At 49.4% G+C, this 27,635-nt stretch overlaps 2 protein-coding genes across 2 annotated transcripts in view; one reads left to right on the forward strand and one right to left on the reverse strand.

The window, feature by feature from the left end:
- LOC128134646 (uncharacterized) overlaps positions 1-20,762 on the forward strand; it is a 34,019-nt gene extending 13,257 nt beyond the window's left edge. Inside the window, exon 2 of the mRNA XM_052772636.1 lies at positions 17,095-20,762. Within this exon, the coding sequence (XP_052628596.1) occupies positions 19,230-20,429 (1,200 nt within the window). The 5' untranslated portion in view covers positions 17,095-19,229 and the 3' untranslated portion in view covers positions 20,430-20,762. The remainder of the gene's footprint in view (positions 1-17,094) is intronic.
- Positions 20,763-21,946: 1,184 nt separating this feature from the next.
- On the reverse strand, positions 21,947-27,283 carry LOC128134647 (galanin receptor 2b-like). Its single transcript, XM_052772637.1, has 2 exons — positions 26,784-27,283; positions 21,947-23,883 (listed from the first exon to the last, which is right to left on the reverse strand). Exons 1-2 carry the CDS (start codon positions 27,155-27,157, stop codon positions 23,145-23,147), a joined length of 1,113 nt encoding a protein of 370 aa, XP_052628597.1. The 5' UTR covers positions 27,158-27,283; the 3' UTR covers positions 21,947-23,144.
- Positions 27,284-27,635: the final 352 nt, after the last annotated feature.

Consider the following 27,635-nt stretch of genomic DNA (forward strand, 5'->3'; position numbering starts at 1 on the left):
TGCTTTATTCTGATTTTGTATTGTTCTGGTGTGTTAATCAAGCATTCAGGGATGGTCTGGTAGACAGTGCCAATCAAAGTGGGGTTATAGAAAATAGCTCTCATCAAAGTCACTTTATATTTTTCAATGCAAGTGGATATTTTATGTAAGAAGACATCTGTAAAAGCTCTGTGCTACCATCACATGACATATTAATTAAAGAATCCCATTTCAGGTTTTCTATTGTTTTCCTGAGTTGGCATCAGGCTGATGGCTGTATAGTTACCTGCATCTTCCTGGTTGCTTTTGCAGTTCTGTCTGCCAGCCCTGAGACCTTCTGAAGAGTTTGAAGATTTACTGCAAGCCAGTGTTGGCTGGCCTGAGAGTTCCTAGAAAATTTAGATGCAAGTTTTCTGGTTCTGCTGATTAAAGCCTGTTTCTGGAGTTTCTGTTAATTGCCAGGTTTCATTACTGCTGGGGAGTATTTCAGCATCCTGTGATAGGAACACATTATGACCACTTGCCAAAAGGGAACAGAAATATTCATTAACTTTTCTGTTCTGTCTGTGCTAGTATTACAGCTCCTCAAGGTACTTCTGTTGGTTATACATTGGTTATTGCAATCTCCTTCCTTCCCTTATCAGTTTTCAAGCTTTGGTTATTTATTATTACATTGGTTGGGGAGCAGTTCATTCTTAACTGCTTTCATTTTCTCTCCTAACCAATCTGTTTTGTGGAGTGTTTTCCTTCCCCCTGGTTTTTCAGGTAGTCTCCTTTCCTGACTGTGGAACCGTGTATTTTTTAGCCAACAGTAAAACATCCTGAAAAAAAATCCAATTATTTTATTTTTCTGTTTTGGTTCTTTTCCTCTGTCAATCTGGTGCCTGTAAGGACTCTCTGTGCAGAGGAAATGAATGATATATTCTGGTTATATATCTAACTACATTTAACTCTTTCTGTTGCACTGTAATAAATAGACTCACTTCACACTTCTACACAACAAAGCTATTGACAGGTCTTCCAACTGAACGCTGCTCTGTCAAGCTTAAGTGTGATATATAATCTGCTCATGCAGTGCTTCAATTTAGGAAACTATCTTTGCCTGTTCTTAGAAAGTCCAGGGATATTTGACTTCTGGCAGCCAGAGCATGCTAGCATTGCCACTCAGAGCAGAAATTTCCTGTGATGCAGTGGCTGTTTCAGGTGTTGGTAAGACAGGGGGATTCACACCTGCATGTGTTAAATACTGCTCAGGAATCTTCTGTTCGCTCTGCTTTAAATTAATCAGGAGAAAAGATATCTTGGAAAATCCAGTTCTACCAGTAAAGTCCCTCCCAAGCCAGCTGGGATGAGATGCTGGAGAGCTGCAATCCTACACAGGTCCTTGTCCAGGATAAGCAATTGCCCCAAGGCCAGGACACTGCTGGTCCTGAGTGGTTTTAGGGTTTGTGTCACTGGGTCTAGGGGATGACTGGTTGCTGAGCGGTCTCATTTCACTCTCGCAGGAGCCCAGTGTGTTGGTTCACTTGCTCTCTGGAATTAGCTGGTGCTGTGGCTAATTCACAAACCCATTCCCTTTGGGGCTGGACCTGGTTGCACTCTGCACCTGGCAGATGCTCTCTCTTTGGGCAAACATGCTGACTTTTGCTGGAGCAGAGCCCAGCAGCAAGGGCTGATCCCCGCTCACTCCAGAGCCAGCCAGGGATGGGACCATGCCCTGCTCTCTCTGACAGCACCTGCTCAGGGAGCTGCTGTGCTCGGGATCTCCTCCACCAGGAGAGCTGGATCCCCTTGCTTCCCTCAACTCCATGTCCATCCCCTTGCTCCCTATATATATATATATACATATATATATATATATATAAAAATCCTAGTGGTGGAAAACCCAGGAAAGGCAGCTGCAAACTCTGTAATGACGTGAGTGGTGCTGAGGTAGTGCTGCCATGGGGCACTGCTGGAAGGATCTTGGCATGTGCTGGTGGAGGGTCTCAAAGGACATGCCTGTCCTCTTTGGTCCCAGAAGAGGACACTCAGGAAGCAGTGTTTCTGTTCTGCAGCATGGCCGATAATACAATGTAAAGCTGGGCAGTCTTGAACTAAACCCCTTGTTTCTGTTTCCTTCCTTGCTGGGGAGCTTGGCCTGTGCTGCAGTGCTGAGGGGTCTCCTGGGGAGAGACGGGGGAATGCACAGCCCTTGCTGGGAGGCTCCCAGTACTGAGTGGTGTAGCATGGGAGGAGGTAAAGGACCCACGACACTGCTTGTCCCTGTCTAGGGTAGAGCCCCAGGCTGGGGATGGTCAAGCAGAGCTCTGCATTGCTACAGGTAAGCCTTAAACCTTTTGAGTGATGACTGTAGATATTGTGGCCCCCTTCTTGGGAAAAGTGATGTGTTGATGTAACCTCTAAAAGCAGAGCAGCCCTCTGGCAAGCTTTTACAAGCTCATCTGTGAGCAGTAGGGCTCAAGAGCTTGCAGAAGAAGTGTGGAGGTAGATTTGGCCTGTAACTTTGTCTTAGCTGTCTTAGGGCTGCATCGTTTTAGGTCTTGTTTTGTTTTTCCCCTCCCCCAAAGAGTCCAAAGTGTGGTTTGCTATTGCCTGGGAGGCTCCTGCAGTCACTGGGTATGGGGAACCTGGGAGGACTTATACTGTGATTACCTGCAGTCCTGAAAATCCTGTACCCTTCTTGGAGTAAGCCTTTCTGCCTTAACTGTGCTTCATTTGGGGAGATGTTTGCAAAGCCCTGTGGGGCTGAGTGACAGATGCTGCCTTCTGGAAGAAGGTAGCTGTGATCCCAAAGGAGCCCTGGGGCAGCAGAGCATCCTGAGCTAATGGGGATGCTCTCTCTCAGAGGACTTGACTAGTAACAGGCTCTGTGGAGCAAGTGGGGTGAGCTGCGTCAGAGTGGCTTGTGGGCAAGCTGGTGCTTGTAGGCATTGATGCATGGTGAAGGTAGAGGTTCCCATCCCAAGGAGTATTTGTGTCACTGGAAGGGAACAGCTCTGTCCCATGCCACTAACTTGTCCTAAGCAAGTTAAGGGGATGCTGCTGCTTAAGCCTGGTCAAACAGCTGGTCCACTGGGTCTGTCTGCCTGAAGACAATAAACAGGCCTGATCCAGCACTTACAGGAGCTAAGGGGGCTCTTCCTATCAAGGGGGATAATGTGAAAAAGTACACTTAACCCTGTGGTCAATGCAGCAGCTGAGCTTTTCTGAGAGTCTCAAGTTCCTGAGCTGAGATGGTTCTGTGGGGCTGGGGGTTGCACGAGCATAGGTGCTGCTTTCAGTTCATCACTCTTCCCCAGGGAGAAAGAAAGAGCTTTCTCCCCTTGGCCTCTCTAAGGAGCATCAGGAATATGATCAGGAATATTTCATATGCATATATCTGTCAGCATCAGCCCTCAAATCAGGCTCTGAAGTTGTCAGAGTAACCAAAGGCCTTTGGGGCAATACAAGTCATATGTCAGGGAGCGGGGCATCACTTCTGAACAGCTAAAATAGGGTTTTGAGCATGTGGTCTTGAGTCCCAGCTCTTATATGGCAATCTCTTTTGCATCTCTGGGCCTTCTCCCCACCTCAGAGGCGTAGCTTGTCCTGGGAGCATTGTGCTGAGAGCTGGTTTTGATGGTGCAGTTCTTCAGCCAATGGCAGAAAGGTGAAGGAAACAGTTGAAATGTAGTTTTCCCTGGTGGGAGCAAACCTGTGCTCCTGGCTGGATCTCTTGAGATGTTTGCTGCTCCTTGGGTTTGAGGGCCAAGGAGAGCCTTCAGGAGCAGGCTGCCAGCTGTCAGGTAGTTTGAGCATTGCCAAGCTGTGGTGTTCAAGTGGGATCACTCCTTCTCTGCACCAGGTCCTGTGCACAAGGCAGCAGCTCATGGTGGAGTCGAGGCTCAGGGGAGAAACTCATGTTGTTTTAACTGTGTACATTTAGCTCTTCCCCTGCTTTAAAATCTTCTCTCTCCAGGAAGGCTTTTTCATTAAAATTGTCAAAGAAAAGATGCAAGTGGCTTCATTTAATACAGCACCAAACATTTTGGAAAAATTTAAGCTAAGATCGACTTATTCTAGATTTAGCTATTGGCTGGGGCAACAGCCAGCTCGGAGTCATTAGTATGAGCAAGAAGAACATGGGTAGGTGGTGTGGGCAGGAAGCCGCACAGGACACAATACCAGGATTTTTCTGTCTAGCACAAAGTCAGGATGAACACTTCATTAGAAGCAAGCTGTGTAATGTTCTAATATTAGCAAATCTGCAAACAGCTTGCTGTCTGCAACCTTTGTGCAGGCTATGCTCCAGCACAGCATCCATGTGTCTGACTGCACTGGGGGCAGGCTGTGTGCCTGGCTGGGAGTGCAGGGGTCTGGGCTGCCGCTAGCAGAGCTCCCTGCAGCGTGGGGCTGTGCTAAGGGGTGCAATCGCTTTGCTCAGACATCCAGCAGGCGGTTTTCAGAGGCAGTGGCACTGGCAGGTACTGGGGAGATGCAATGTGGGAGAGCCTTCAGCCTGCTCCACATCAGCCTTGCGCAGGGGATTGTGCTCACATATTCCTGTGTTGTGTATTCCCCCCAGGTTCTGCTGCTCTAATTTGTGAGGCCCCTCTGCTGTTGTCAAGTGTCATCAGTTTCTGGATTTTGGGCAATAGCTGTTGGTGAGATGGCTTGAGCACAGGATGAAGTAATTCCTCCCAAATGGAAAATATTTTTCATGTGTCACAGCTGTTGGCATGAGTTGATTACAATGCACCAGTCTATTAAATAGCACTAAACAGTTTGTGTTTAAATATCCCTTGAAATATGTGCCTTTCTCTGGGAGGGCCTGATCCAGAATCCAGCCCAGCAAATTAGACCCTATCCAATGGACTCCATTTGGATCCTTTTATTGATGCAGTAGTGCAAGCTGGTGTGAACTTTCAGGCAGTCGCAGCCCACAGAACAAATGGATGCCACAATTGTAGGGCTGAGAAGATTGTTTTGGCTCAGTCTTGCAGGGACAGTTGTGTCTGGAGGTCCCAGCACAAGGAATGAGCTTAACCATTGCTGGACTTCCAAGAAAGGGCAGGTCCCATGTTAACCTGTGGCTACTGAGATGAAGAGGAGTGTGGGTGGGTTGAGATGGCATTATCCTTTGAGGAGGCTGGTGTCTTCTGTGCTCAGTCCCAGGTGGTGGCAGAAGAAATGGAAGATGTGGGACCAGTTTTCATGTGCTTGTGTTGATGTTATTGAAGATGAAGTTAAAATCGGTGACTGGAGGGCAAAAAATCTGTGACTCCAGCTCTAGTAGGAGCTCACAGTTCCCTCCCCTACAGCTGCTCCCAGAGCTGTAAATCCTCACCTTGGTGTCCCAGTGCCAGGACTTGGCTTGCTCTGGTGCCTTTAGACTATCTCAGGGAGCTGCCTGCTGCAGTACATCTGGCAGTAACATCCTGCTGTGAGGTGCCCTTGGGTGCTTATGGGCCTCTTGAGGGGCAAGAAGAAGGGTGTGATGGGTTAACCCTGGCTGGACGCCAGGTGCCCACCAGAGCTGTTCTATCACTCCCCCTCCTTCTCAACTGGACAGGGGAGAGAAAATATAACAAAGAGCTTGTGGGTCGAGATAAGGATAGGAGAGATCACTCACCAATTACCGTCACGGGCAAAACAGACTCAGTTTGGGGAAAAATTAACTTGATTTATTACAAATCAACCGGAGTAGGGTAATGAGAAATAAAACCAAATCTCAGAACACCTTCCCTCCACCCCTCCCTTCTTCCCGGGCACAACTTCACTCCCGGATTCTCTACCACCCCCCCAGCGGCACAGGGGGACGGGGATGGGGTTTACGGTCAGTTCATCACACGTTATTTTCTGCCGCTTCATCCTCCTCAGGGGGAGGACTCATCACACTCTTCCCCTGCTCCAGCGTGGGGTCCCACCCACGGGAGACAGTCCTCCACGAACTTCTCCAACGTGGGTCCTTCCCACGGGCTGCAGTTCTTCACGAACTGCTCCAGCATGGGTCCTTTCCACGGTGTGCAGTCCTTCAGGCACAAACTGCTCCAGCGTGAGCCCCCCACGGGGTCACAAGTCCTGCCAGAAAACCTGCTCCGTGGGCTCCTCTCTCCACAGATCCACAGGTCCTGCCAGGAGCCTGCTCCAGCGCGGGGTTCCCACGGGGTCACAGCCTCCTTCGGGAACCCACCTGCTCCGGCGTGGGGTCCTCCACGGGCTGCAGGTGGATATCTGCTCCACCGTGGACCTCCATGGACTGCAGGGGGACAGCCTGCCTCACCATGGTCTTCACCACGGGCTGCAGGGGAATCTCTGCTCCGGCGCCTGGAGCATCTCCTCCCCCTCCTTCTTCACTGACCTTGGTGTCCGCAGGGTTGTTTCTCTTACATGTTCTCACTCCTCTCTCTGGCTGCCGAATACCGCCGTCCCAACTTTTTTTCCTTCTTAAAAATGTTATCACAGAGGCGTTACCACTATCGCTGATTGGCTCGGCCTTGGCCGGCGGCGGGTCTGTCTTAGAGCCGGCTGGTATGGGCTCTGTCGAACACAGGGGAAGCTTCCAGCAGCTTCTTACAGAAGCCACCCCTGTAACCCCACCCGCTACCAAAACCTTGCCACACAAAACCAATACAAAGGGCATGTGAGGAGGGGTGCCAGGTTCCTGGGGTGCTGATGGGCAGTAAGTGGGCTATGTGGGAAAGGAGGGTGAGGAGAGGGGGACACTGCAAGCTAAAACTGATGCAGGGCACACCTCTGCTAGCACCAAGGCAGGGCATTTTCCCTTTCACTGTGTGCCTAGTGCTCCCCCAAGCTGGCTTATAAAACAGAATAATTGCAACTGTGAAGTGCCCCCGCTTCTAACAGCAGCAAGGGCTGACTGGCAGAGTCCTATCCTCCCCGCTGGTGCTTGTGGCAGTGCCCAAGGCCAGCCACCTCCTCAGCTGCAGAGCAACAGTGGTGCTTGTGGCTGCTGCCTCTAGGGACCCCATGCCTAATGTGACCAGCCCCCAGGCACTGAATCTGGCAGATCTCCCTCCCCCAGCTACTCTCTGAAGGGCCAGCCCTTGGCAAGTGAAGTCATCCCCCAACTTTTTTTTTTTGAGGACTGGTTGAAGGTGGTGTGCAGATGATGGCACTGGGGAGGGGATAAACTGTCCCCAGAATAGGCTGGGTGAGGGGAATCTCCGTGCAAATAGTGTAAAACAATGCTCTGACTGAGCTGATTTCCTGTGAAACCCAGGTAGCTCCTGGGTGTGCTTGGCTACACAGTTGTTACAGACAGACCTAATGAATCCTGGCTCTTGCTAAAGCCTTGCACTTTTTGTTTGTGACTTGAAGAATTATCTTCTCTACCAAGAGGAGAAAATTAGCTTTTCTCTTCTTCCCCCCCCACCCCCAGCCTTTGCTGCCCATTTAGTGCTGTTCCCTAGACTACTTGGACTCTGATGCTCTCTAGCTGTACAGTAATTCCACCTTTATACCCACTGCAGCCCCTCCATCTATCCATCCCAGAAGAAAGCTGGTAGCATACTATCTCTTGTGTGGATTATGTCTGCCCACAGGTCCCCCCCAAGCCTGATGTTATATTCCCTGGCCTTGGTTCAAGACTTGGCAATCTGGGAACAGTTTGACTATTTCCACTGATGCTTTCTGGCTACATGGGAAAAAAAGAGATGTGACTAACACAGGATTATGTATATGGCAGTCATGTGGGCCTTGAAACTAAACCCAACTCATCCACTGAGTGCAGTTTTGTAAAGAAATTATGTGTCCACCCAGAAACATCAAGCAGAATAACAACCCTGGTATCCCCAGCACAGCTTCTTTTTCCACTGACTGGAGCATTATTCATCCAAATGAAATTATTGCTTTCTGAAAGTTGAATGCTCTTGGTCAACGGGGAAGGATGGACTTGCTGTAAGAGCAGATGGAGTCATTTATTTCTGCCTGGGTTGATACTCACTGCTCTGAAGGCATCTGGAAATGTTGTGACTCCTGTCCTGAAGCACAGACTGTTATTTTAATGTCAGGTCATGCTACGGGCTCCCTAATCACGGCATTTACATAAATGATATATTGGGAGGATGGAGATACAGGCATGGGAGAATGCAGCCCAGCCCATGTGGAAGACAGGCTCCATGCTCAAGGGAGATGTCTGCCTGCTCATGTCTTTACTGACTCCGGCTGAAATATCCAGGACTCGCATCTTCTTCTTGACTGTGTTACTGTTGCACTTACTAAGGGTGCTGCCAGGTCCCTGCACGAGCCACCCAGCTAAATGATGGGGTGTGTCTATGCCAATATACTTGAATTAGTACTGGTGTCTGTCTGACGTTAGGAGAGAGAGGTATAATTAAGGTAATTACAAGCCATTCAGTATCAATCAGGGAGAGCAAACTGCCTTTCACATGAGAAAAACCCAGTGCTTAGTCTGCCCAAACCATCACAATACAGAGCAAAACCAGGAATCTCCAGCCAGCCCAAGAAGAAACCCCTGCCAACAGTGCTGCGTGGGCTCTGTCCCCAGGACAACCAAAACTTGACCCCCAGAACCAGATGAGATCCCAGCGCTCCCCTCAGAGTGGGGTGACTTCTGGCTCTGCCATGGCTCATTGCTGGGGCTGGGGTTGATACGGGTGGTGTGGTCATCTGTCTGGGTGCCTGGGCAAATCTTGAGGTATTACTGCTAAAGTTGGATGACGATGAATTCATCCTGTCCAGCAAAATAGACCCAGATGACAAAGAAGCTCGAGAAAATTGCTCACTCTCCTGCACATTGGGAAGAAATGAGATCTGTCAAGTTATTTACAACTGTAAGACATCTGTAAATGACTTGACAAAAGCAATCTCCTCCTGAGCACTCCTGGGTGCCACAGCTGCCTTCCAGAAAGCTGCATACTGCAGAGCCTGTTGGAAGCTCAGGGTGCTGATGTGCGGAAAACAGACTCCACAATCGGTGAGATTGTAAAGTAGGTATGTTCATTCAGCGCTGGGCAGCACGGGGGGTAGTCCCACCAAAGTCGTGCGCGCCTGATTTGGCAGTTCACTTTAAATTTATACAGTTAAGTGTTACATATACATAGTTTCGCAATATGCCTATACATAGGCATTACCTATCCCTGCTTCATATTATAATTAGCTCTAGGAAGTCATTTCCATAGTCTCCTCTCAACGGCGCTTGCGCAGTGCCTCCTTATGGTGGTCGTCTGGTGGTCGTGAAGATGAAGGCTGTATGTCTTCTTCACAGTGAACTCTTAACCTTCTGTCCCTGCCCAGACTCAGTTGTCCCTTGGCATTTGTCCAAATCACAAGGTCGGTCTTGGCTGGTTCTTGGAGTCACTGCTGATTCTTATCAGGGACTATCTCCTGTCCCAGTCAGCCTCAACAATGGAAACGTTAAACATCACTTCTCATCCCCTTGGGCCATGTCTACCTCTATTGAAACTTCTTTAATTTCATTATAAGCTAGATAATTATTAAACAATTCCTATCTACATTCATATATCTACTATATCTACTAAGGTTCCTTTGGTTCCCCGTCTCAGTGCAGTCTGCTATGGGGGGTGTCACGGTCTGTTCAGATCTCTCAAATCTACAGGACAATGTACTCTGTGATTTAACTTCACTTAATGAGCTCATTAAGAAATACGGCAAACAAACACAACAAACAGGGGCTCAATCCCCTTTTGCCCGGACTAGTCTATCATATGAATTCACTTATTCACCATTCAAGTCATAAGGTTTCATAACTTATAATCCACAACTCTTAATATCATGCACCTATGAGCAAAACAAATAGAATTAGTTCCCTAGCCTATGGTGTGCTCATCCTTCCTCCTCCGTCGCAATGTGAGCGTCCCCTGTGTCACACCGGGAAGCATGAAAGCCTCAGCAGTCCGGCTGCTGTTAGATCTACTTCCAAAGATTTTTGGGTAAGCTGATGTTTTATACCCTCCAGCTTAGAGGTTTGGTCTATACCATTTCTATAAGTTAGTGGATTCTGAGGAAACTGCCCGACAAAAGATAATGGCTGCAGGAGACAGCCAGCTGTGGGTGATAATGGCTGCATAATGGCCCTTTAGCTCTTCCGACCACCTGTCCTGCCTATGTGGTACTCTCGCTTTGACCTAATGATGCTGCTGCCAGCATACATCAGGCCTTGGCATGAGCTGGGTTAGCCAAAATCTGAGCAGGAGTTGAATGACCAGTCACAGGGGGTGACTGCCAGGCACGGCCAGCGACTGCCTCTGCCACGGAAGACACCTACCTAATGGTTAGGGTGGTTAGGTCTTACCTGATGTGCTGCTGATATGGATGACTGTGAGGTGACGCCTGGGGCCAGGCATTCACCTCCTGCTGCTCCTGCCATGTCTCAGATAGCAGGGCTCCTGGTGGCTCCTGCAGATGACAACACTTGTCCTGACCCCCTAGGTGGGTGCTGACCCTCACTGTAGTGTAGGGAAGTAGCTGGGAATCAGGGCTGTTGTGCTTGACACTGGATGACCCTGGCGTGCCTTGCAGTGAAGGGCTTATGGCTCTCAGGGCAGGACACGTAGATGCTTCCAGATCCAATCCCAGCTCTTTCCCCTGCTACTGGCTTCCTCAGAGCAATCTGTACCATCCTCCTTGGCTGGAGGTCAAGCCTCATCTCCCTTGGAGAGCTGTAAAACTCCCTGTGGGGGACAGGAATCTCCCAGAAATGAATGATGTGCTAAATAGTGCCAGATTCTCTCTCTTGTGGGCTCCCTGCCTGTTCCTGTTACTAACACACCTTCTCTAACTGCTGAGTGCTCCTGTGGCCTTCCCTTCTAGCTCAGGAGGGAAGAACCACTATCTGCTTCTTAAATCGCTCCTATATCTCCGTGTCAAGTAAACATACCCTGGGTCTGAAAGGGGATTTCACTTGACCACTCTTTTGCTACTACAGCTGTGCTGGAGGCACCTTTGCTGGTGCTGCCTTATGTCACATGCAGTCACCTCTGGTGCTTGAAGTAGTTGCTCTGTTTTGGGGAGCCCCACCATTAGTTGCGGTTTGCCTCGCTGGAGTAGTGATTCAGGCACATCGAGTTATGCACAACTGTATTCTGTGTGTCCTTGTTGCTTGAGCTGAAAGCATGCATGTGGATCCTCACCACCAGAGCCCTGCCCCAATGTGCTTGCTGGGTGGAGGGCCTTGTCTTACTTGTCTGCTGCCATGGGTTTGAATGGTTGAGGCTGAGGTTTGTCTGCTGAACCCTAACATGTTACCTGAAGGCTTCTCTTGGCAATATTGTGCTGTTTATGCGGTTATTTTCTTTACTTTTAATTGAATGTGTCTAGATAAAATGCAGTTGCTTTTTCCCACTATTGCATTTATTCCCTTTCACTCTCTCTCTCCTCCCCCCCCCCCCCCCCCCCCCCCACCTTAAAAGACCTTGCCAGACTGTAACTCCTGGCTCTTTGTAGTGAATAGAAAGACATCTGCCATGGAGGGGGAGAGTCAGTCATGGTCTCCCCAGCACAGAGCAGGAGGGATCCCTGCATCTTAAAAGGTCACTGGTGGAAGCTGCTTTGTGCCTGGCTTATTGTGCCCACGTAGAAGTGGGTGGTGTACTTGGGCACATAGATTTAAGACATGACCCTTTGTATCAGATGTAGAAAATTATTTTGACTGAATGCATGAGCCAAGGACAGCACCCATATGTGAACAGGCAGATGCTGTGGCATTGTAGGAAAAGTGTGTGAGATGCCTGTTTGATGGGTATCATTAAAACCTCATGTCAGGGTGGAGAGAGGTAGAACAAGCAAAAGCCTAAAAAAATCTGATATGTGAGGGAAGACTGATTGAACTGGGGTTCTTCTGCTTCTGTCCTCCTTATTCTCTTGAGGCTGAAGTGTTCATATACGGCAGTCATTGCTGCAATGCGGAGGCAGTAGCTTTCTCCACCTTCAGTCAATGAGATGAAGTCCATGGCCTTTGATTTACTGAGGGACAGATTAGGCACTAAAAAAAAATTGTGATGCAAAAGCTGGAGGAGCTCTTTGCGGGAAGCTTTGAAGAACAACTGTCAGTGGCCCAGGCATGTGGAGCCTCTCCATGGTTTTGTTCCCCATGGTTCTGGCTGCAGCTCATGTACACTAAGCCATCTACCCCTATGTCCTGGTTTTGGCTGGGATTGAGTTAATTTTCTTTCTAGTAGCTAGTATAGTGGTATGTTTTGGATTTAGTATGAGAACAATATTGGTAACATACTGATGTTTTCAGTTGTTGCTAAGTAGTGTTTAAACTAAGTCAGCTTCTCACGCCCAGCCAGCAAGAAGGCTGGAGGGGCACAGGAAGTTGGGAGGGGACACAACCAGGGCAGCTGACCCAAACTGGCCAAAGGGGTATTCCAGACCATGTGACATCATGCCCAGTATATAAACTGGGGGGGAGTTGGCTGGTGGGGGCAGATCGCTGCTTGGGAACTAACTGGGCATCGGTCTGCAAGTGGTGAGCAATTGCATTGTGTATCACTTGTTTTGTATATTCCAATTATTTATTATTATTATTATTATTATTATTGACATATTATTATTGTTGACATATTATTGTTGAAGAATAATAATAGTTATTATTATTATTATTTTCTTCCTTTCTGTCTTGTTAAACTGTTCTTATCTCAACCCACAAGTTTTACTTTTTTTTTTTTTCCGATTCTCTCCCCCATCCCACTGGGTGGGAGGGGGGGAAGTGAGCGAGCGGCTGCATGGTGCTAAATTGCTGGCTGGGGTTAAACCATGACACCCCGATAATCAATACAAATGAGAAAGCCAGTCAAGCCCTGTTATGACCAGCTTGTTTGTGTTTTCCGCTGGGGCACCATGCGCTGGGACTCCCCTTTGTGCTGGGCCTTTGCTGGCACTTCCCCATGGCTTTGGGCAGGCGTCTAGCTTGATTTCTATAAAAAATAGACATGCTTCCCAAATAGACATGCTTCTTGGAGCTCTGTTCACTTCAGATGTTCTGCCCAATCTTGCTCTCTGTCGTGTTTAGAAAGAAAACCAAAAATAAGTGAAGACCAGTCAGAGCAAACAGCCAAACATAAAATTACTCATGGACTGTACAAAGTGTTCTCCACCATTAGGAACAGCCTTTTAAATCTCAGAGCTTGTTACTCTCCTGATTTATTTTATTCCTAACCAATTTCTGTCCCTTTTATCTCTAATGGGTATTAACAAGTTTTTCCATTTTCTTCCTCTGAATGTGCTGATGATTGAGTTACTGCAGTTCAAGAAACAGTGTCAATTGAGCTGAGTGTGCAAGACAGGTGGTAGGAGACCATTAGCACCCACCACTGACTTTTGTACAGATCCTATGTTAATATGGTCACCTTTCTGCATGTTCTTTTCTGGTGGGAACTGAACTGGGATTGTGAACAAACTCAGTTCTTTGGGAGATGAATCCTCTTGTAGACTACTTGCACAATGGAAAGCCCTTTGCTAATGTGGGAATGATACAGAACCAAACACAGGCACCAAAACCCACTGAAAGGCAGTGCTCTCTCCTGGGGGTGAGGCGCTCAGGCCAGACCTGGAAGCACAGCCCTGGGAGCAGAGAGTCAAGTCTGAGACCTGCTGATTTGGTTTGATCCTTCAAACCAACGAGACAGACGTGCAGGCAAAGAGATTGCTGATGAAGGCATTGCAGGCAGTGGAAGCTGCCCTTGGCTGGGGAAGCCCTTTCTGGAGGTGGTGGAGGCTGTGCTGGGCGGGTTTTAAATAACTGAGCCTGTTTCTCTGTAATTTAATATTGCTGGTCATCTGACCCCACTAGCTCTGGCACAAGGGCAGTCTGAGGAGAGATTTACTCTAGGAGAAAAACCTCTCTGCTGACAGAAGTCCCTCAGACCTCCCCTAGCCTGTGTATCTTCCATGCCTTAAAAAACCCCACTGAATGACAAGAAAACAAGTAGAAAATAACTTAATAGTTGGTAAAACCAAGAGGAATCTGCACAGGAATGAGCACAAGTATGCACAGATACACCCAGCCACAGACAGACCAGCACAGATAGGAGGGGGCACCTTTGTTGGCACCCTCAAATCCTTATTTATACTCTTGATTTTAGAGCTTGGTGCTTGGAACACCGCTTTCACAGCTCTGCCTGTCCTACTTGCTGGCTACTCTGACCTGAGGTTTGCTAGTCATCCCCCACCATGCTCAGGACAGGTCTCTGCAGCTGTTGGCACCCGGACCCCTGGGACCCGCAGCCCCATGTGAGGTTTGCCCCGGAGCTGGCACTCAGACACAGCCCCATGTGGAGCTGGCTGGTGGTCCACGTGCCTGGGCTCAGAATGGGGACCTCACTTGTACAGGTGACTATGCTCTGGAGAGAGGTACTTTGGGCCGCAGGGGTTGGCAGAGTTTAAATCTTTGCATGGGATGCCCCAAGGAAGGAAACTCCCCTTCCTTTTTCTGGGTCAGTGTCTGATTTGGTTCTAATTGCTGAGCCAACAGGTAAGTGCCTGATTACTGGTAATCAAGCCTGGTCATTATGGAGCTCGCCTTACTGCAATTGCTCCATACATGGGGATTGAATTTGAGGGTGCTGTGTAAAATAGGTGATTGCACAGCTATGGCACCAAACCTGCTGACAGCAAGTTCACCTGCTGCCCCTCTGTGTCTCTGCTGGGCCCTGGCCCCCGTTTGAGCACCCCTTCCCCGGCACAGAGGAGCTGGAGCAGCTGGTTCTCTCCAGGGAGGGCAGGAACAACAAAAATAGAGGAATGGCAGCAACTCAGTAGGTACAAAGCCACCTGTCAGCCCACCACTGAGTCTCTGTAGCAGGAGCTATAGAATCATAGAATCATAGAATCATTTCGGTTGGAAAAGATCTTCATCATCAAGTCCAACCATTAACCATGCCCCCTAAACCATGCCCTGGAGTACCCTATCCATTTGCTTTTTGAATACCTCCAGGGATGGTGACTCAACCACCTCCCTGGGCAGCCCATTCCAATGTTTGACAACCCTCTCAGTAAAAAAATTTTTCCTAATATCTAACCTAAATCTCCCTTGCCGCAACTTGAGGCCATTTCCTCTTGTCCTGTCTCCAGACACCTGACAGAAGAGACCAACACCCTCCTCACTACAACCCCCTTTCAGGTAGTTGTAGAGAGCGATAAGGTCTCCCCTCAGCCTCCTCTTTTCTAGACTGAACAACCCCAGATCCCTCAGCCGCTCCTCATAAGACTTGTGCTCAAGGCCCCTCACCAACTTGGTTGCCCTTCTCTGGACACGCTCAAGCAGCTCAATGTCTTTCCTGTAGTGAGGGGCCCAAAACTGAACACAGGACTCAAGGTGCGGCCTCACCAGTGCCGAGTACAGGGGAACAACCACCTCCCTGTTCCTGCTGGCCACACTGTTCCTGATACAGGCTAGGATGCGATTGGCCTTCTTGCCCACCTGGGCACACTGCTGGCTCATATTCAGCCGGCTGTCAACCAGCACGCCCAGGTCTTTCTCTGCATATGTGCTATGTGCTATATGCTATAGGTGATACCTACAGAATATCTGTGGATTTTCACCCCTGATGAAAATCTTTGCATTTGGGCATAATTGCTTGTGTGGTTCACGTTAGCAAGGCAGCAGAACCATGCCAGTCATGCACCCAGGGGACCTGGGGCAGCTCTTTCTTGTCATCTCCAGAGCTTCCTGAGAGCTGTGTGTGACCAAGGCATATGGGAAACTAGGTCTGCTGTCCGCCTCAAGCCAAACAACAAGGCCTCTGCTGTCCTGTGGACATGTACGGGAGATAGGGCTTAACTGCTTCTCTTCAGTGAGAGCTTTCAAGTGCTCTGGCTGGGCCCAGTTTGCAGTAAACACAACTGCTTTATTTATTACAGCAGCTGATGCAGAAAGGCATCCAAACCAGAGCATGTGCCTCTGCTTCTCACTGTAGCCTCCTGCCCTCCATCTGCCATCCTGGCTCAGCATTGTTACCCGGATTGGGGTGCAGGGCTGTTTTCAGCCCCTCTAGACCATGCAGAAGGCAGAGTATGTCAGTACCTGCCAGCAGTTCTGTGGAGGGAGCCCAGCCTAGATATGGCAGGCTCCTGAAATCCCTGCATGTGCCCCTTTCTGACTGCTGCATCTGCCAGCAGAGATTTTTATGCAAGGGGCAAGGTGGCTAGTTGCATGGGATAATGCACTTCTGTGACTGGGTTTTCACTAAAGAGCGAGCATGACTGTAGCTGAGCTGGGATCTATATGGGGAGCAAACATTTTCTGCTAGCTTTTGAGTTTGGGAGGAAGGAAATAATCTCCCTTCTGCAAAACAAACAAAGTAAATCCAGTTTTCTTTTGGTGGGAACAAATCCAGTTACTTTAGATTGAACTCTTCCATCCAAATCACATTTGAAATGTCTCTCCTGGTCTGAGCACACCAGGACCTCTTCTTGTGCTGCAAGCTGAATTTTCAGTCAGTTTGGGGAGCATCTTCAGAGCATTTCTGTGTTTAAAAAGAATTAGGTACTCTTTCATGAAGTGTCTTCTCCATCTTGCTGTGATGTCTTTCTGAAATGCTCTTTTGATCTTCACAAACAAATGTGGATTTCTATTTTGAGAGGAAAAGCTTTTCCTTTAACTGAGCAAATGCAGACACAGGTTAAACATCTGTGTGCATTGTAAGTAGGGGGCTGCTTTCTTCCCAGCCAGGGTTGATACCCCAGGCTCCAACTCCATCCATCCCACTTTGTCTCCTCCCATCAATTCCCAGGTAACTTGCAGCACTAGCTTGACAGCAAAGTGTCTGAAATAAATAGCCATTAGCAATTGAACTCAGTGTGTGCTCCTCAGGGTTGATGCAGATAACAGGCTTAGGTGAAGGAGATCTAGGGACACAATGTTCTTCTCTGGGGGATGGTGTGACAGAGTGAATCCTACAGGAGAACAAATCCAGATGAACTCCTTGGAAAATCTGCAGTCACGTTCCTTCAGAGAGCAAGAAGTCTAAAATGCAGCTACTGCTCAGCACCTGTCTTTCCTGTACTGGACATTTTTCTATGCCTGGAGCTCACCAGCAGAGCTAATGAGCAACGGTAGATGCATCCCAGTTTGATAAGTTCTTGTCTGGTGGCTCCTGCACAGAAAATTTATTTTTTTTTTCCCAGGAGAAGAGTTCTGCTTTGAAAGCTCTAGCAGTAACTAGAGCTTTGCTAAAGGCCATGGCTATCAACCTGACTCAAGCCAATAAAAATCAAACCTGGTTCCTTAATGATGAAGGTGAGGCAGAGAAGTTGTTTCCTGATGAGATGGAGCAGCTGGAGGCTGTGTGGTTAGCTGCAGAAATGTGGTTGGCTGCAGAACTTCACTAACACTAATGAAGGATGGGATGCAGAGGGACTGCACTGGAGTTGTCTCCTGGAAAACTCATATGTGTGCATGACCTCAGAGCCTGAACTAGAAACAGCAATCCTTGGTGATCAGACAAAGGAGAGGTTGCCTGCTGTGCATGAGTTACATTGGTCTCAAAGCAGGCACCACCAGGTGATACCACATAAAATGCCTATCGGGAGCCCCAAAGAGCCCCCATCTCCTGCTTAGGCCCTTTACAGTTGATCAGACTGGAAGGAGGCAGCTGCTTAAAGTGGAAGGGGAAGATCCTGTTTCATTAGCAAGGGCTCAGTAGGACTAAAGAACCAGCCTCATGCAGCATCTGGTTCCCCTTCACCTGAGCCCAAGGTTTCCTCTGCCTGGTTTGCTCCTGAGCTGAGTCTGATGTTGTTGATGCATCAGGCATGGTATGACTTGCAGAGGTAGAAGCTGTAAACCTTGGAGTGGCTACTGGTTTTCTGTTGTTTTGTGAGTATTGACTAAGTATTTCTGGGCTGGGGGGAGCTCTCTGTCACTAATTACAGCTGCCTGGCAGAGGTGCCAGGGGATTCCTTGCCTGGCAGGAACAAAACCAATAAAAATAGTTTGTTTATGGCACTCACCATTGGGTGAATTTACTACAGCAGCCAAAAGCAAATCCTGAGAGTCCTGTATCAGTTTCAAACAGGCTGAAGATTGCTCTCTAGCTTGTTGAGTCCAACTCTTTTGTGAATGAAGGGGAGTAAATCACTGTTCATCCTCTTTGCCTTACCAGAGGGGCCTCAAAAGGCTGCCCTGATGGTGGAGGAGCAGGGAAGGATAGGAGAGTAACATGTTTTTCACAGAGGACAGAAGAAAGTAAGGCCTTGTACCAGGGCCAGGGGTTTCAGCATGCATATCTGAGAAGCTTCCTTAAGAATCAAGATGGGGACTTGCCAGAAGCACTTGCGAGACGGCACTCCATTGTTGGAAGTGCTCTGCACTCATGCTTGCTGGGCAAGCTGCTGCCCTGGATACCCTGCTCTGCCAGCCAGACTCTTGCTGCCTGGCTGTGGTTGGAGTGTAGGCTCTTTGGGACAGGGACCACCTCTGCTCTGGGTTCCTACAGCATTGTGCATGTGTAGTGAGGGACCATAGCTGGGATTTCCAAACTGTCCTGCAATGGAGCTGGTAGCAATGCTGGACAAGTGGCAGGGCTTTGCCAATGGGACTGGGAAGGTGTGAGGAGAATGTAGCAGGCTGGTTTTGAGGCCCAGACATGTTTTGCTCTGTACAGGTCCCAGTCCTAGAGCTGGAAGGAAGGTATGCATTACCCCAGTGTTTGCCCAGGTCTATGAGATTGGGATCATCTCTTGGAAAGGTAGGGTAGCCCCTGAGTTAGTGAGGAGAGTTGGTTGGACTATATTGAGCACAGCAAGGAAAGAGTGGTAAGTTATTCCCAGTTTTGACTGCCTAGGTGCTAGCCTCTGGTGTGGAAGTGTCTTACGCTTGCAGATTTTGGCCTCATAAAGCTTGGCTGTTGTGAGTTACCATCAGTCACAATGAGAAATATGTTTCTCAGATCAAGCGTTCCTTGGCTTCTCAGTCAGCTGGAGTGGCTTTTGGTTGAGAACCTCTGGGTAAGGATGAAGGGAAAAGCAAATAAAGCAGATGTTACTGTGGGAGTCTACTATCTACTACCCAGCCAGGACGACAACACCGATGAATTATTATCTACAAGTAATTAAGGGATATCTCTAGATCAACTGCCCTTGTCCTTATGGGTGATTTTAACTTCCCAGACATCAACTGGGAATATCATACAGCAGACACAAACAGGTCCAGGAAATTTCTGAAGCACATCATTGAAGATAACTTCTTGGTGCAAGTACTGAGGGAGCCAACTAGGAAAAGTGCCCTCCTAGATTTGTAGTTTGTAACCAGAGAGGGACTCATGGGTGAAGTGGTGATTGGTGGCTGGCTTGGTCACAGTGACCACAAAGTAGTTGAGTTTCAAATCATTGGCGATAGGAGAAAAACTGCCAGCAAAACTTCAACGCTGGATATGGGGAGAGCAGACTTCAGGCTGCTGAGGGGGCTAGTCAGTAAGGTCCCCTGGGAATCTGCTTTTGAAGGTATTGGGGTCCATGAATGCTGGTCACTTTTTAAGAGCCATCTCTTAAGAGCACAGGAGCAGGCAATTCCAAAGTGTCAGAAGTCATGCAAGTGGGGCAGAAGGCCGGCTTGGCTGAGCAGAGATCATCCTCTAGAATTTATGCAGAAAAAGAAAGTGTACAGACATTGGAAGCAAGGACAGGCAACATGGGAAGACTACAGGGATGCTGTTCGCCACTGTAGGGAGAAAATTTGTGTGGCCAAAGCTCGATTAGAGTTCAAGCTGGCCAGCACTGTGAAGGACAACAAAAAGAGCTTTTTAAAATATGATAACAGCAAAAGGAGAACCAGAGGTAACATTGATGAGGTCAGTCAACTCACAAATAGAGATGCAGACAAAGCAGAGATGTTTAATGCCACCTTTGCCTCTGTCTTTAACACCCATGATGGGCTCTGGGGCCACCAGAGCCCTGTGTTGGAAGACCATGACTGGGGGTCTGATAAACTCCCAGCTGACCCTGAACTTGTTCGAGACTTGCTGCTCCAGCTGTATGCGCCTAAATCTATGGGGGCTGATAGGATTCGTCCCAGGATACTGAAGGAGCTGGCTGATGTCATCGCAGGACCTCTATTCATTATTTTTCAATGGTCTTGGGAGTCTGAAGAGGTCCCAGTTGACTGGAAGCTAGCAAATGTCCCAATTTTCAAGAAGGGTAAGAAGGAAGACCCTGGTAATTACAGACCTGTCAGTCTCACTTCAGTGCCTGGTGAAATTATGGAGAAGGTTATTCTGAGAGTTACTGAAAAACACTTGAGAGACAACACAGTCATTGGTCATAGCCAGCATGGGTTCATGAGAGGAAAGCCCTGCTTAACCAACTTAATTTCCATTTATGACAAGGTCACCCATCTAGTTGAACAAGGGAAGCCAGTACATGTGGTGGTTTTGGATTTTAGCAAAGCTTTTGATACTGTCTCTCACAGTATCCTTCTGGACAAACTGTCCAGCACACAGCTAGACAAGTCCATACTACGTTGAGTGAGCAATTGGCTGATGGGTCAGGCTCAAAGAGTTACAGTAAATGAGATTACATCAGGCTGGTGACCAGTCACCAGTGGGGTTCCCCAGGGCTCAATTTTAGGGCCAGTGGTCTGTAATGTTTTTATAAATGATCTGGACACAGAAATCAAATGTATATTAAGTAAGTTTGCTGACGATACTAAACTGGAGGAGCTGTGGACTCCCTCGAGGGTAGAGAGGCCTTACGGGGCGATCTGGATAGGCTAGAGAGCTGGGCAATCACCAAGCGTATGAAATTCAAGAAGAGCAAGTGCCGGATTCTCCACCTGGGACGGGGTAATCCTGGTTATACGTACATGTCCTGGGTTCAGCTGGGATAGAGTTAATTTTTACAGGAACCTGGGAGGTGGGGGGGCATAGCCGGGGCAGCCAACCTGAACTAGCCAAGGAGCTATTCCATACCATGTGACATCATGCTCAGTATATAAATGGGGAGCGGCCGGGGGGGGAGGTCTCTCGACTTTCGGTGGCGGAGCGTTGGGTTCCGGGTGGTGAGCAGTTGCACTGTGCATCACTCTTTTTGTATATTCTTTCATTAGTACCATTGTTGTTGTTGTAACCCTTTTTTTTGTGTTGTCCCAGTAAACTACCCTTATCTCAACCCTTGAGATTCCAGTTTTTTTTTCTTTTCTCTCCTCCGTCTCCTCCCTATCCCACGGGAGGGGGGCAGGAGGAGTGAGCGAGCGGCTGCGTGGTCCTTTGTTACCAGCTGGGCTGAAACCACGACAGTACAAAATGGGGGATGAGAGGCTGGAGAGCAGCCCCATGGAAAGAGATCTGGGGGTTTGGGATGATGGCAAGTTGAATATGAGTCAACAGTGTGCCCTGGCAGCCAAAAGGGTCAACCATGTCCTGGGGTTTATCAAATACAGCGTAGGTAGCTGGTTGAGGGAGGTGATTGTCCCACTCTGCACTGCACTGGTGCGGTCCCACCTCAAGTACTGTGTGCAGTTTTGGGCACCTCAATATTAGAAGGATATCAAACTATGAGAGTGTGCCCAGGGAAGGGCAACCAAGATGGTGAAAGGTCTCGAGGGCAAGACTTATGAGGAGCGGCTGAGGTCACTGGACTTGTTCAGCCTGAAGAAGAGAAGGTTGACGGGTGCCCTCATTGCAGTCTACACCTTCCTCAAGGGGGGCAGCGGAGGGGGAGGTCCTGATCTCCTCTCTCTGGTGACCAGCAATAGGATATGAGGAAATGGAATGAAGCTGTGTCAGGGGAAGTTCAGACTGGACATTAGGAGAAGGTTCTTCACTGAGAGGGTGGCTGGTGCCTGGAACAGGCTCCCCAGGGAGGTGGTCATGGCACCAAGCCTGTCAGAGTTCAGGGAGTGTCTGGATGACACTTTTAGTTATGTGGTTTAGTTTTAGGTAGTTCTGCGAGGAGCAGGGAGTTGGTCTCGATGATCCTTATGGGTCCTTTCCAACTTAAGATATTCTATGATTCTATGATCTCCAGCGATTTAGCAGTGACAGGAAGGTACCCACTTGCATCTAATCAGCCGTGGTAAGGGAGATGAGTTTTCCTTCCTGAAGCTCCAGGGGATCAAGTGCATGCTTAGATCCTGAGATGAGATTCAGCATGCCCTGAAGAGCATCTGCTTCACTATGGAGAGCAAGCCTCCTCAATTCCCTGCACAAAGACTGTGCCATGCAGGCAGGAGGAACCATAACTGAACTAAACGCTTAACCCTGCCTCTGCCCACTAGCTCCTTGCCTGCCCATGGGCCCTCTGAAGCATGGCGGTCAGATAAAGCTGCTTTTATGCACTGACAGTAGACTCCTAACTGTGGAGGGTGGAGGTCATTTATCTTGGGAGAATATCAGCTGTGCACTGACCTGCACAGGGACCTGTCGACTGTGTCAGTAAACACGACTGTGGAGAAAGGAGTGGAGACACCAGGCGGGGTTTGGCTCTGCAGACTTTGCTCAGTGCTGGTTTTCATGGTGCACTGTACTTTATACCAGTTAAGAAAAAAGCCCCGCTGAGGTATGGGGTAGCCCATCCCCACCCCAGATGATGACCGCAGGCCCCACTATTGCCTGGATGAGGGAAGTGCATTTATTTGCTCTGGGTTAGAAAGACATTTCTCTAGTATGTACAGCAGCAGCATCCCACACATGCAATGAGCCCACATCCCAGGGGAGGACCCAGTCACTGGGAGAGCAGCGCAGCCAGAACCTAAGCCATCACTGCAACCATCCACGGGCTGTGCCAGGTGCTTTCCATACCACCTTTGCTTGCCTGGCCCTGCCTGCACTGCCCATGTCCCTTGCCATTCCTACTGTGGGAGCCAGTCTGGCCAGATGGGGCATTGGGAGGCAGAAGGAACTTTTTGACAACTAACCAATGTGTCCAGAGCAGTGGGGCCATGGAGCAGAGGAGTTCGAAGGATGAGAGCCAACAGAGGAGCTGGAGCTTTAGTCCTTGGAGTCCAGGTGGTTTGAGGATCAGGGGCAAGTCTGGGTCCATTCCTTCCTTTACATGTAGCATATAGCGGGGAGATGGCTCAGGAGAACAGTTGGTGCATGGAATGGGAAGGAACAACAAGGCCAGAAGCAGTGCATAGCAGTTTCTGGCTTGCCTTTCCAGCATCCTCTCTCACCCAGTGGGAAAGGGTTGCCTGAAGCTGGTGACACAGCCAAGCTGGCAGATGGTGTGGAGCTTGGCCACTAAGAAATATGAAGGGGCTTAGAGGAACTGGAGGGGACTGCCATGGAGGCTGGGTTCAGCTCACACCTGTTATTCTCCTCGTGCATCTGGGACACTTCAGTGGAGCCTGCCTCAAATCCAGGTACAATGTGGGCAGCATGCACCACATGCACCTTGTTGCGGTGCTTTTTCCTCAAGAGACAGCTGAAAACTTTTTTGAAGCCCTTGCGGAAGTGCTTGGAGACCAGGGCATAAACGATGGGATTGAGGCAGGAGTTGGCATAGGCCATGCAGTGGGAAAGCAGGCGGAAGGCATAGGTGGCCTGGTTGAAGGGGAAGTCTCCATAGAGGTATCGGAGGATGACTACGTGGTAGGGTAGCCAGCAGAGGCAGAAAAGGATGGTTACAATGATGATCATCTTGGTTACCTTCCGCTTGGCCTTCTTGGACTCTGATATGTCCTCCAGGGGGTCCACTGCTGTCCACAGGTACTTGATGGTCCTGGTGTAGGAGAGGCTCATGACCAGCACTGGGATGACATAGCCAAAGGCAAATGTACTGGTGTCCATAACCTTGCGTCTCCACTCCTCCCAGCCAGGCATGCAGATGTAGCTGGACTCCCACTCAATCAGGTCATAGTAGCTTAGGTAGGGCCCAGCAAAGACCACAGAGAGGCCCCAGATCACAGCCATGGCAGCCACTGCATTATGGGGGGTCCGCAGCTCCCGGGAGCGCAGTGGATAGCGGATGGCCAGGTACCTGGAGGGGAGAGGAAAGCAACCAGCACTGAGATTTCAGCCAAGCTCTGCCTGGCCACGTAAACTCTGGGGACAAAAGAGTTTCCTTCTGTCCTGGTTTCAGCTGGGATAGAGTTAATTTTCTTCCTAGTAGCTGGTACAATGTGTTTGGATTTAGTGTGAGAATAATGTTGATAACACACTGATGTTTTAGTTGTTACTAAGTAGGGCTTATTCTAAGTTAAAGATTTTTCAGTTTCCCATGCTCTGCCAGCAAGCAGGTGTGCAAGAAGCTGGGAGGGAACATGGCCAGGATAGCTGACCTGAACTAGCCAAAGGGATATTCCATACCACAGAACATCACGCTCAATATATAAACTGGGGGGCGTTGGCCGGGAGGGGCGGATCACTGCTCAGACATCAGTCAGCAGCTGATGAGCAATTGCACTGTGCATCACCTGTCTTTTCTTGGGTCTAATTTGTCTTTTTTTGTTATATTCCTTTTCATTACAATTATTATTATTGTTATTACATTTGTATTATTATTATTGCTATTATAATATTTTATTTTATTTATTAAACTGTTCTTATCTCAACCCATGAATTTCACCTTTTTTTTCTGATTCTCTTCCCCATCCCACTGGGAGCGGGGAGGAGTGAGCAAGCAGCTGCATGGTGCTTAGCTGCTGGTTGGAGTTAAACCACACCATCTTCATTCTCCTGAAGGTCCCTGAGCAGTGGCCCTGCAAGTTATCTCACACACTCTTTGACATACGCTTCTGGGTAAAGCAGCTTTTCTCTTTCTAGCAAGGATGCTTCTCCTCCCACAGGCTTAGGCTGGCTCACCCCTCCATACATGGTCAGGTGGGTTATGTTGCTGAGCTAGGGCCAGAGAGATGGAGCTGTGGAGACCATGCAGATACCCACTGCTTGGCAGAATTTATCCAGCAGAAAGAGGTCTGAACTGAGCATTCAAGACCTGGCGAAGCTTCACTGGGTGATGGGCACAATGCAGGCTCCTGCCCACTGAGGGCATGTTTCCAGCCTTCTCCAGGTGTCAGATCAGCCTGGCAGGGGGAAGATTTGCTCACTGGAGCTGTGGCTGCCTCCACCTTGGTACCAAAGGGACCAGGTCGGCCCTTGCCTTTTGGTACTGTCTGCTTTCTCAGGCCAGCCCAAAGCAGGCAGTGATGGTTTGTCTGCTCCCTCCAGCAACAGTGGGCAGTTATGGTGTGATGGCCAGCTCTGCTCCCCCACCCCCAGGCAACACCATAGGGCAAAGATGTAGATGTCAGCAAGGAGAGAAGGTGGGTAGGGGATGGAGAGGAGCTGTCAGCACAGACAGGAGTGCAACTGCTGCAGCCTCAGCCTGCCAGCGTCCACAGAAGGATGCTTATTTGATGCACTGCAAGGCCAGCAGAACAGGTAGATAAGACATGCAGTTGGTGTGAAGGGTCACATGTGTGACAAAACCCTTGTTACTTGCTGGTCTTGTCATCCTGAAAGCTGCTGGCAGCTTTGTGAGAATCATTTCATGTCACACTGAAATGCAGCACCCTCTTGGGTGGAGCACTGCACTACAGCACACAGTGCCACCAGAAAGGGAGAGAACACAGACATTAGCACCTTGCCAAAATATCTTTTTTTTGAGATACTGTCCCCAGTGCTGAGCTGGCTGGAGAGGCAGACTGCACTCATGTGATGTAGGTGCAGGGAAGCAAGAGGCTTAGACTGTGAGACATCTCAGGTCTTCCTCGTGACAGCAGCCAAACTCCGTAACCACTGGAATCCCAGAGGATTGGGATATTTTTGTCAGGGATTCCATGTGACCGCCCTCACCCCAACCAGAGGATGCTGGCACCTCTAGATGCGTGAATTGCTGAAGTGTCAGTTCACTGTTTTGAGTCTAGGTGCCCATTTCTGCAGGTGGCACCTGGGAGCAGGACGAAGTGGAAGGGGGCTGGAGGAGTAGCCCAACCACACTTTTTGCTGGGATCTAACCTACCCCAGATACTCCCTGGTACTGAAGTTTCCTTCTGCCTGCAGTGCTGTGAATCTTCTCATTGCAGAGGGCTGTTTGGCCCTATTCTTGTCTTGGTACCTTGGAAGCAAGCACAAGGAACAAGATGGGCCAGGACATGTTCCCTGTGGCAGTCAAGGCTGGAGCTTACCCCAGTGGGGACCTCATCCTCATCTGGACCATAAGTGTGGGCTCAGCCACAAGTGGGGCAGCTGACACGGTGGCCTTACAGTGCCCTTGGGAACAATGTAGGTGGCCCCGATCAGGGCCAGAGTGTCCTGGGTGACCTCCCAAGAAAGGACTTGGCTCACAGTGTGGCTGCCTTTCTGCGGAGAGTGCAGCAGGGCTGGGGGTGGTGGGGAACAGGAATTGCTAGATACAAGTTTTGTGCTGGGCTGGCAGCCCCTGGGGAATGAGGAGAGATGGGTTTACTGCAGGACTGGGATCTCTCAGGTATTTATGTGGCTCCTCTTACCGAGCCCTCTGTTTACCTTGCTGCCTGCACATGATGCTTTTCTAAAATGGTGGCTTGGGGATAGCTATTACCCTCTGAGTGGCATCTCTAATACAGAGCTAGGTGGCTCTCAGTGGGAGTCTGTGGCACAGCAGGGAGCTGTGCTTGTGTCTCAAGTGCTCTAACCACAAGGCAGGTCTTTCCTGCAGAAAGTGCAGACAGAAACAGCACCAGCTTTGCACTCGAGAGATCTGGAAGTGCTGCTTAGGGGTTGTTAGGGCAAGGGAGACACAACTGGTCCCCAAACTGCCTTTGGCACGGATCAATACCACTGGGGTTTGAAACATCTGCCTAATGGCGGTGGGCCACCATCTTCCCATGCCCTCACTCAGCCCAGCTTCTCAGACTACCCTCCTTCCCCAGCCCAAAGGTGTCTTTAGACTGTTACCTGTCCACAGAGACGGCAGCCAGAGTAAAGCTGCTAGCATACATGGTGAGGTAGATGAAGAAGTGGACAGCCTTGCAGATGAAGGAGCCGAAGACCCAGCCCTCAAGGGAGTAGATGGTGGCCTGGAAAGGCACGCAGAAGACAATGAAGAAGAAGTCAGCCAGGCTGAGGTTGAGGATGAAGAGGTTGGTAGTGTTGTGGCCCATTTGCCCATTGCGCAGCAGCACTGCCAGCACCAGGCTATTGCCCACTGTACCCAGGAGGAAGATGAGGGAGAAGACCACAGGGACAATGACACTGGCAGGGCTGAACTGGTAACTGTCGGAAGAGTTCCAGTACCCAGCCAAGGTCACGAAGTCCTCATGCTCTGTCATTCTGTGTCGTGGTGAGATGTTGGAGCCTGGGGCAAATACAGGGAAAGATGTGAGAGACTGGAAAAACACTGCTTAGCCTGTTAGCTTGGCTGATGTGCCTGTTGGCTCACTGGAGACACAGAGCCCTGTTTTCAGCAATGTGACCCACCTCTTTCCAGCAGGTTCCTCTGGACACTGCTGGCCTAGAGGACAGGTAGGGTTAGGCTGGGGGTAAGGGATGCCGTGCTCCCCCATTCTGGCCCTGGAATGAATCCACAGCCCATGTTCAGATGCTGCCTTGAACTGATAGTGCTGGAGGTGAGGTTTAGGGGAGAGGAGAGGATGGCATCTGTCCCCAGCTTCCTCCTCCGTGGGGGAATGGAGTCAGAATCTCCACCTCCCAGCTGGTCCAGCTGTGATGGCAGGAGGGGTGTGATGTTCCTTCACAGCAATGGGGCTCCAGGCCCAAACTAACCAGCTGGACAAGCCAAGATGTTTG

Source organism: Harpia harpyja, chromosome 21 (genome assembly GCF_026419915.1).
Source record: "Harpia harpyja isolate bHarHar1 chromosome 21, bHarHar1 primary haplotype, whole genome shotgun sequence".
NCBI classification, from domain to species: domain Eukaryota; kingdom Metazoa; phylum Chordata; class Aves; order Accipitriformes; family Accipitridae; genus Harpia; species Harpia harpyja.

Bases quoted from the DNA above. Each gene is read 5' to 3' on its own strand.
- LOC128134647 (XM_052772637.1), bottom strand. From the start codon at position 27,157: ATGACAGAGCATGAGGACTTCGTGACCTTGGCTGGGTACTGGAACTCT. The intron at 23,884-26,783 runs GTAACAGTCTAA...TCTCCCCTCCAG, and splicing joins GCTGCCGTCTCTGTGGACAG to GTACCTGGCCATCCGCTATC.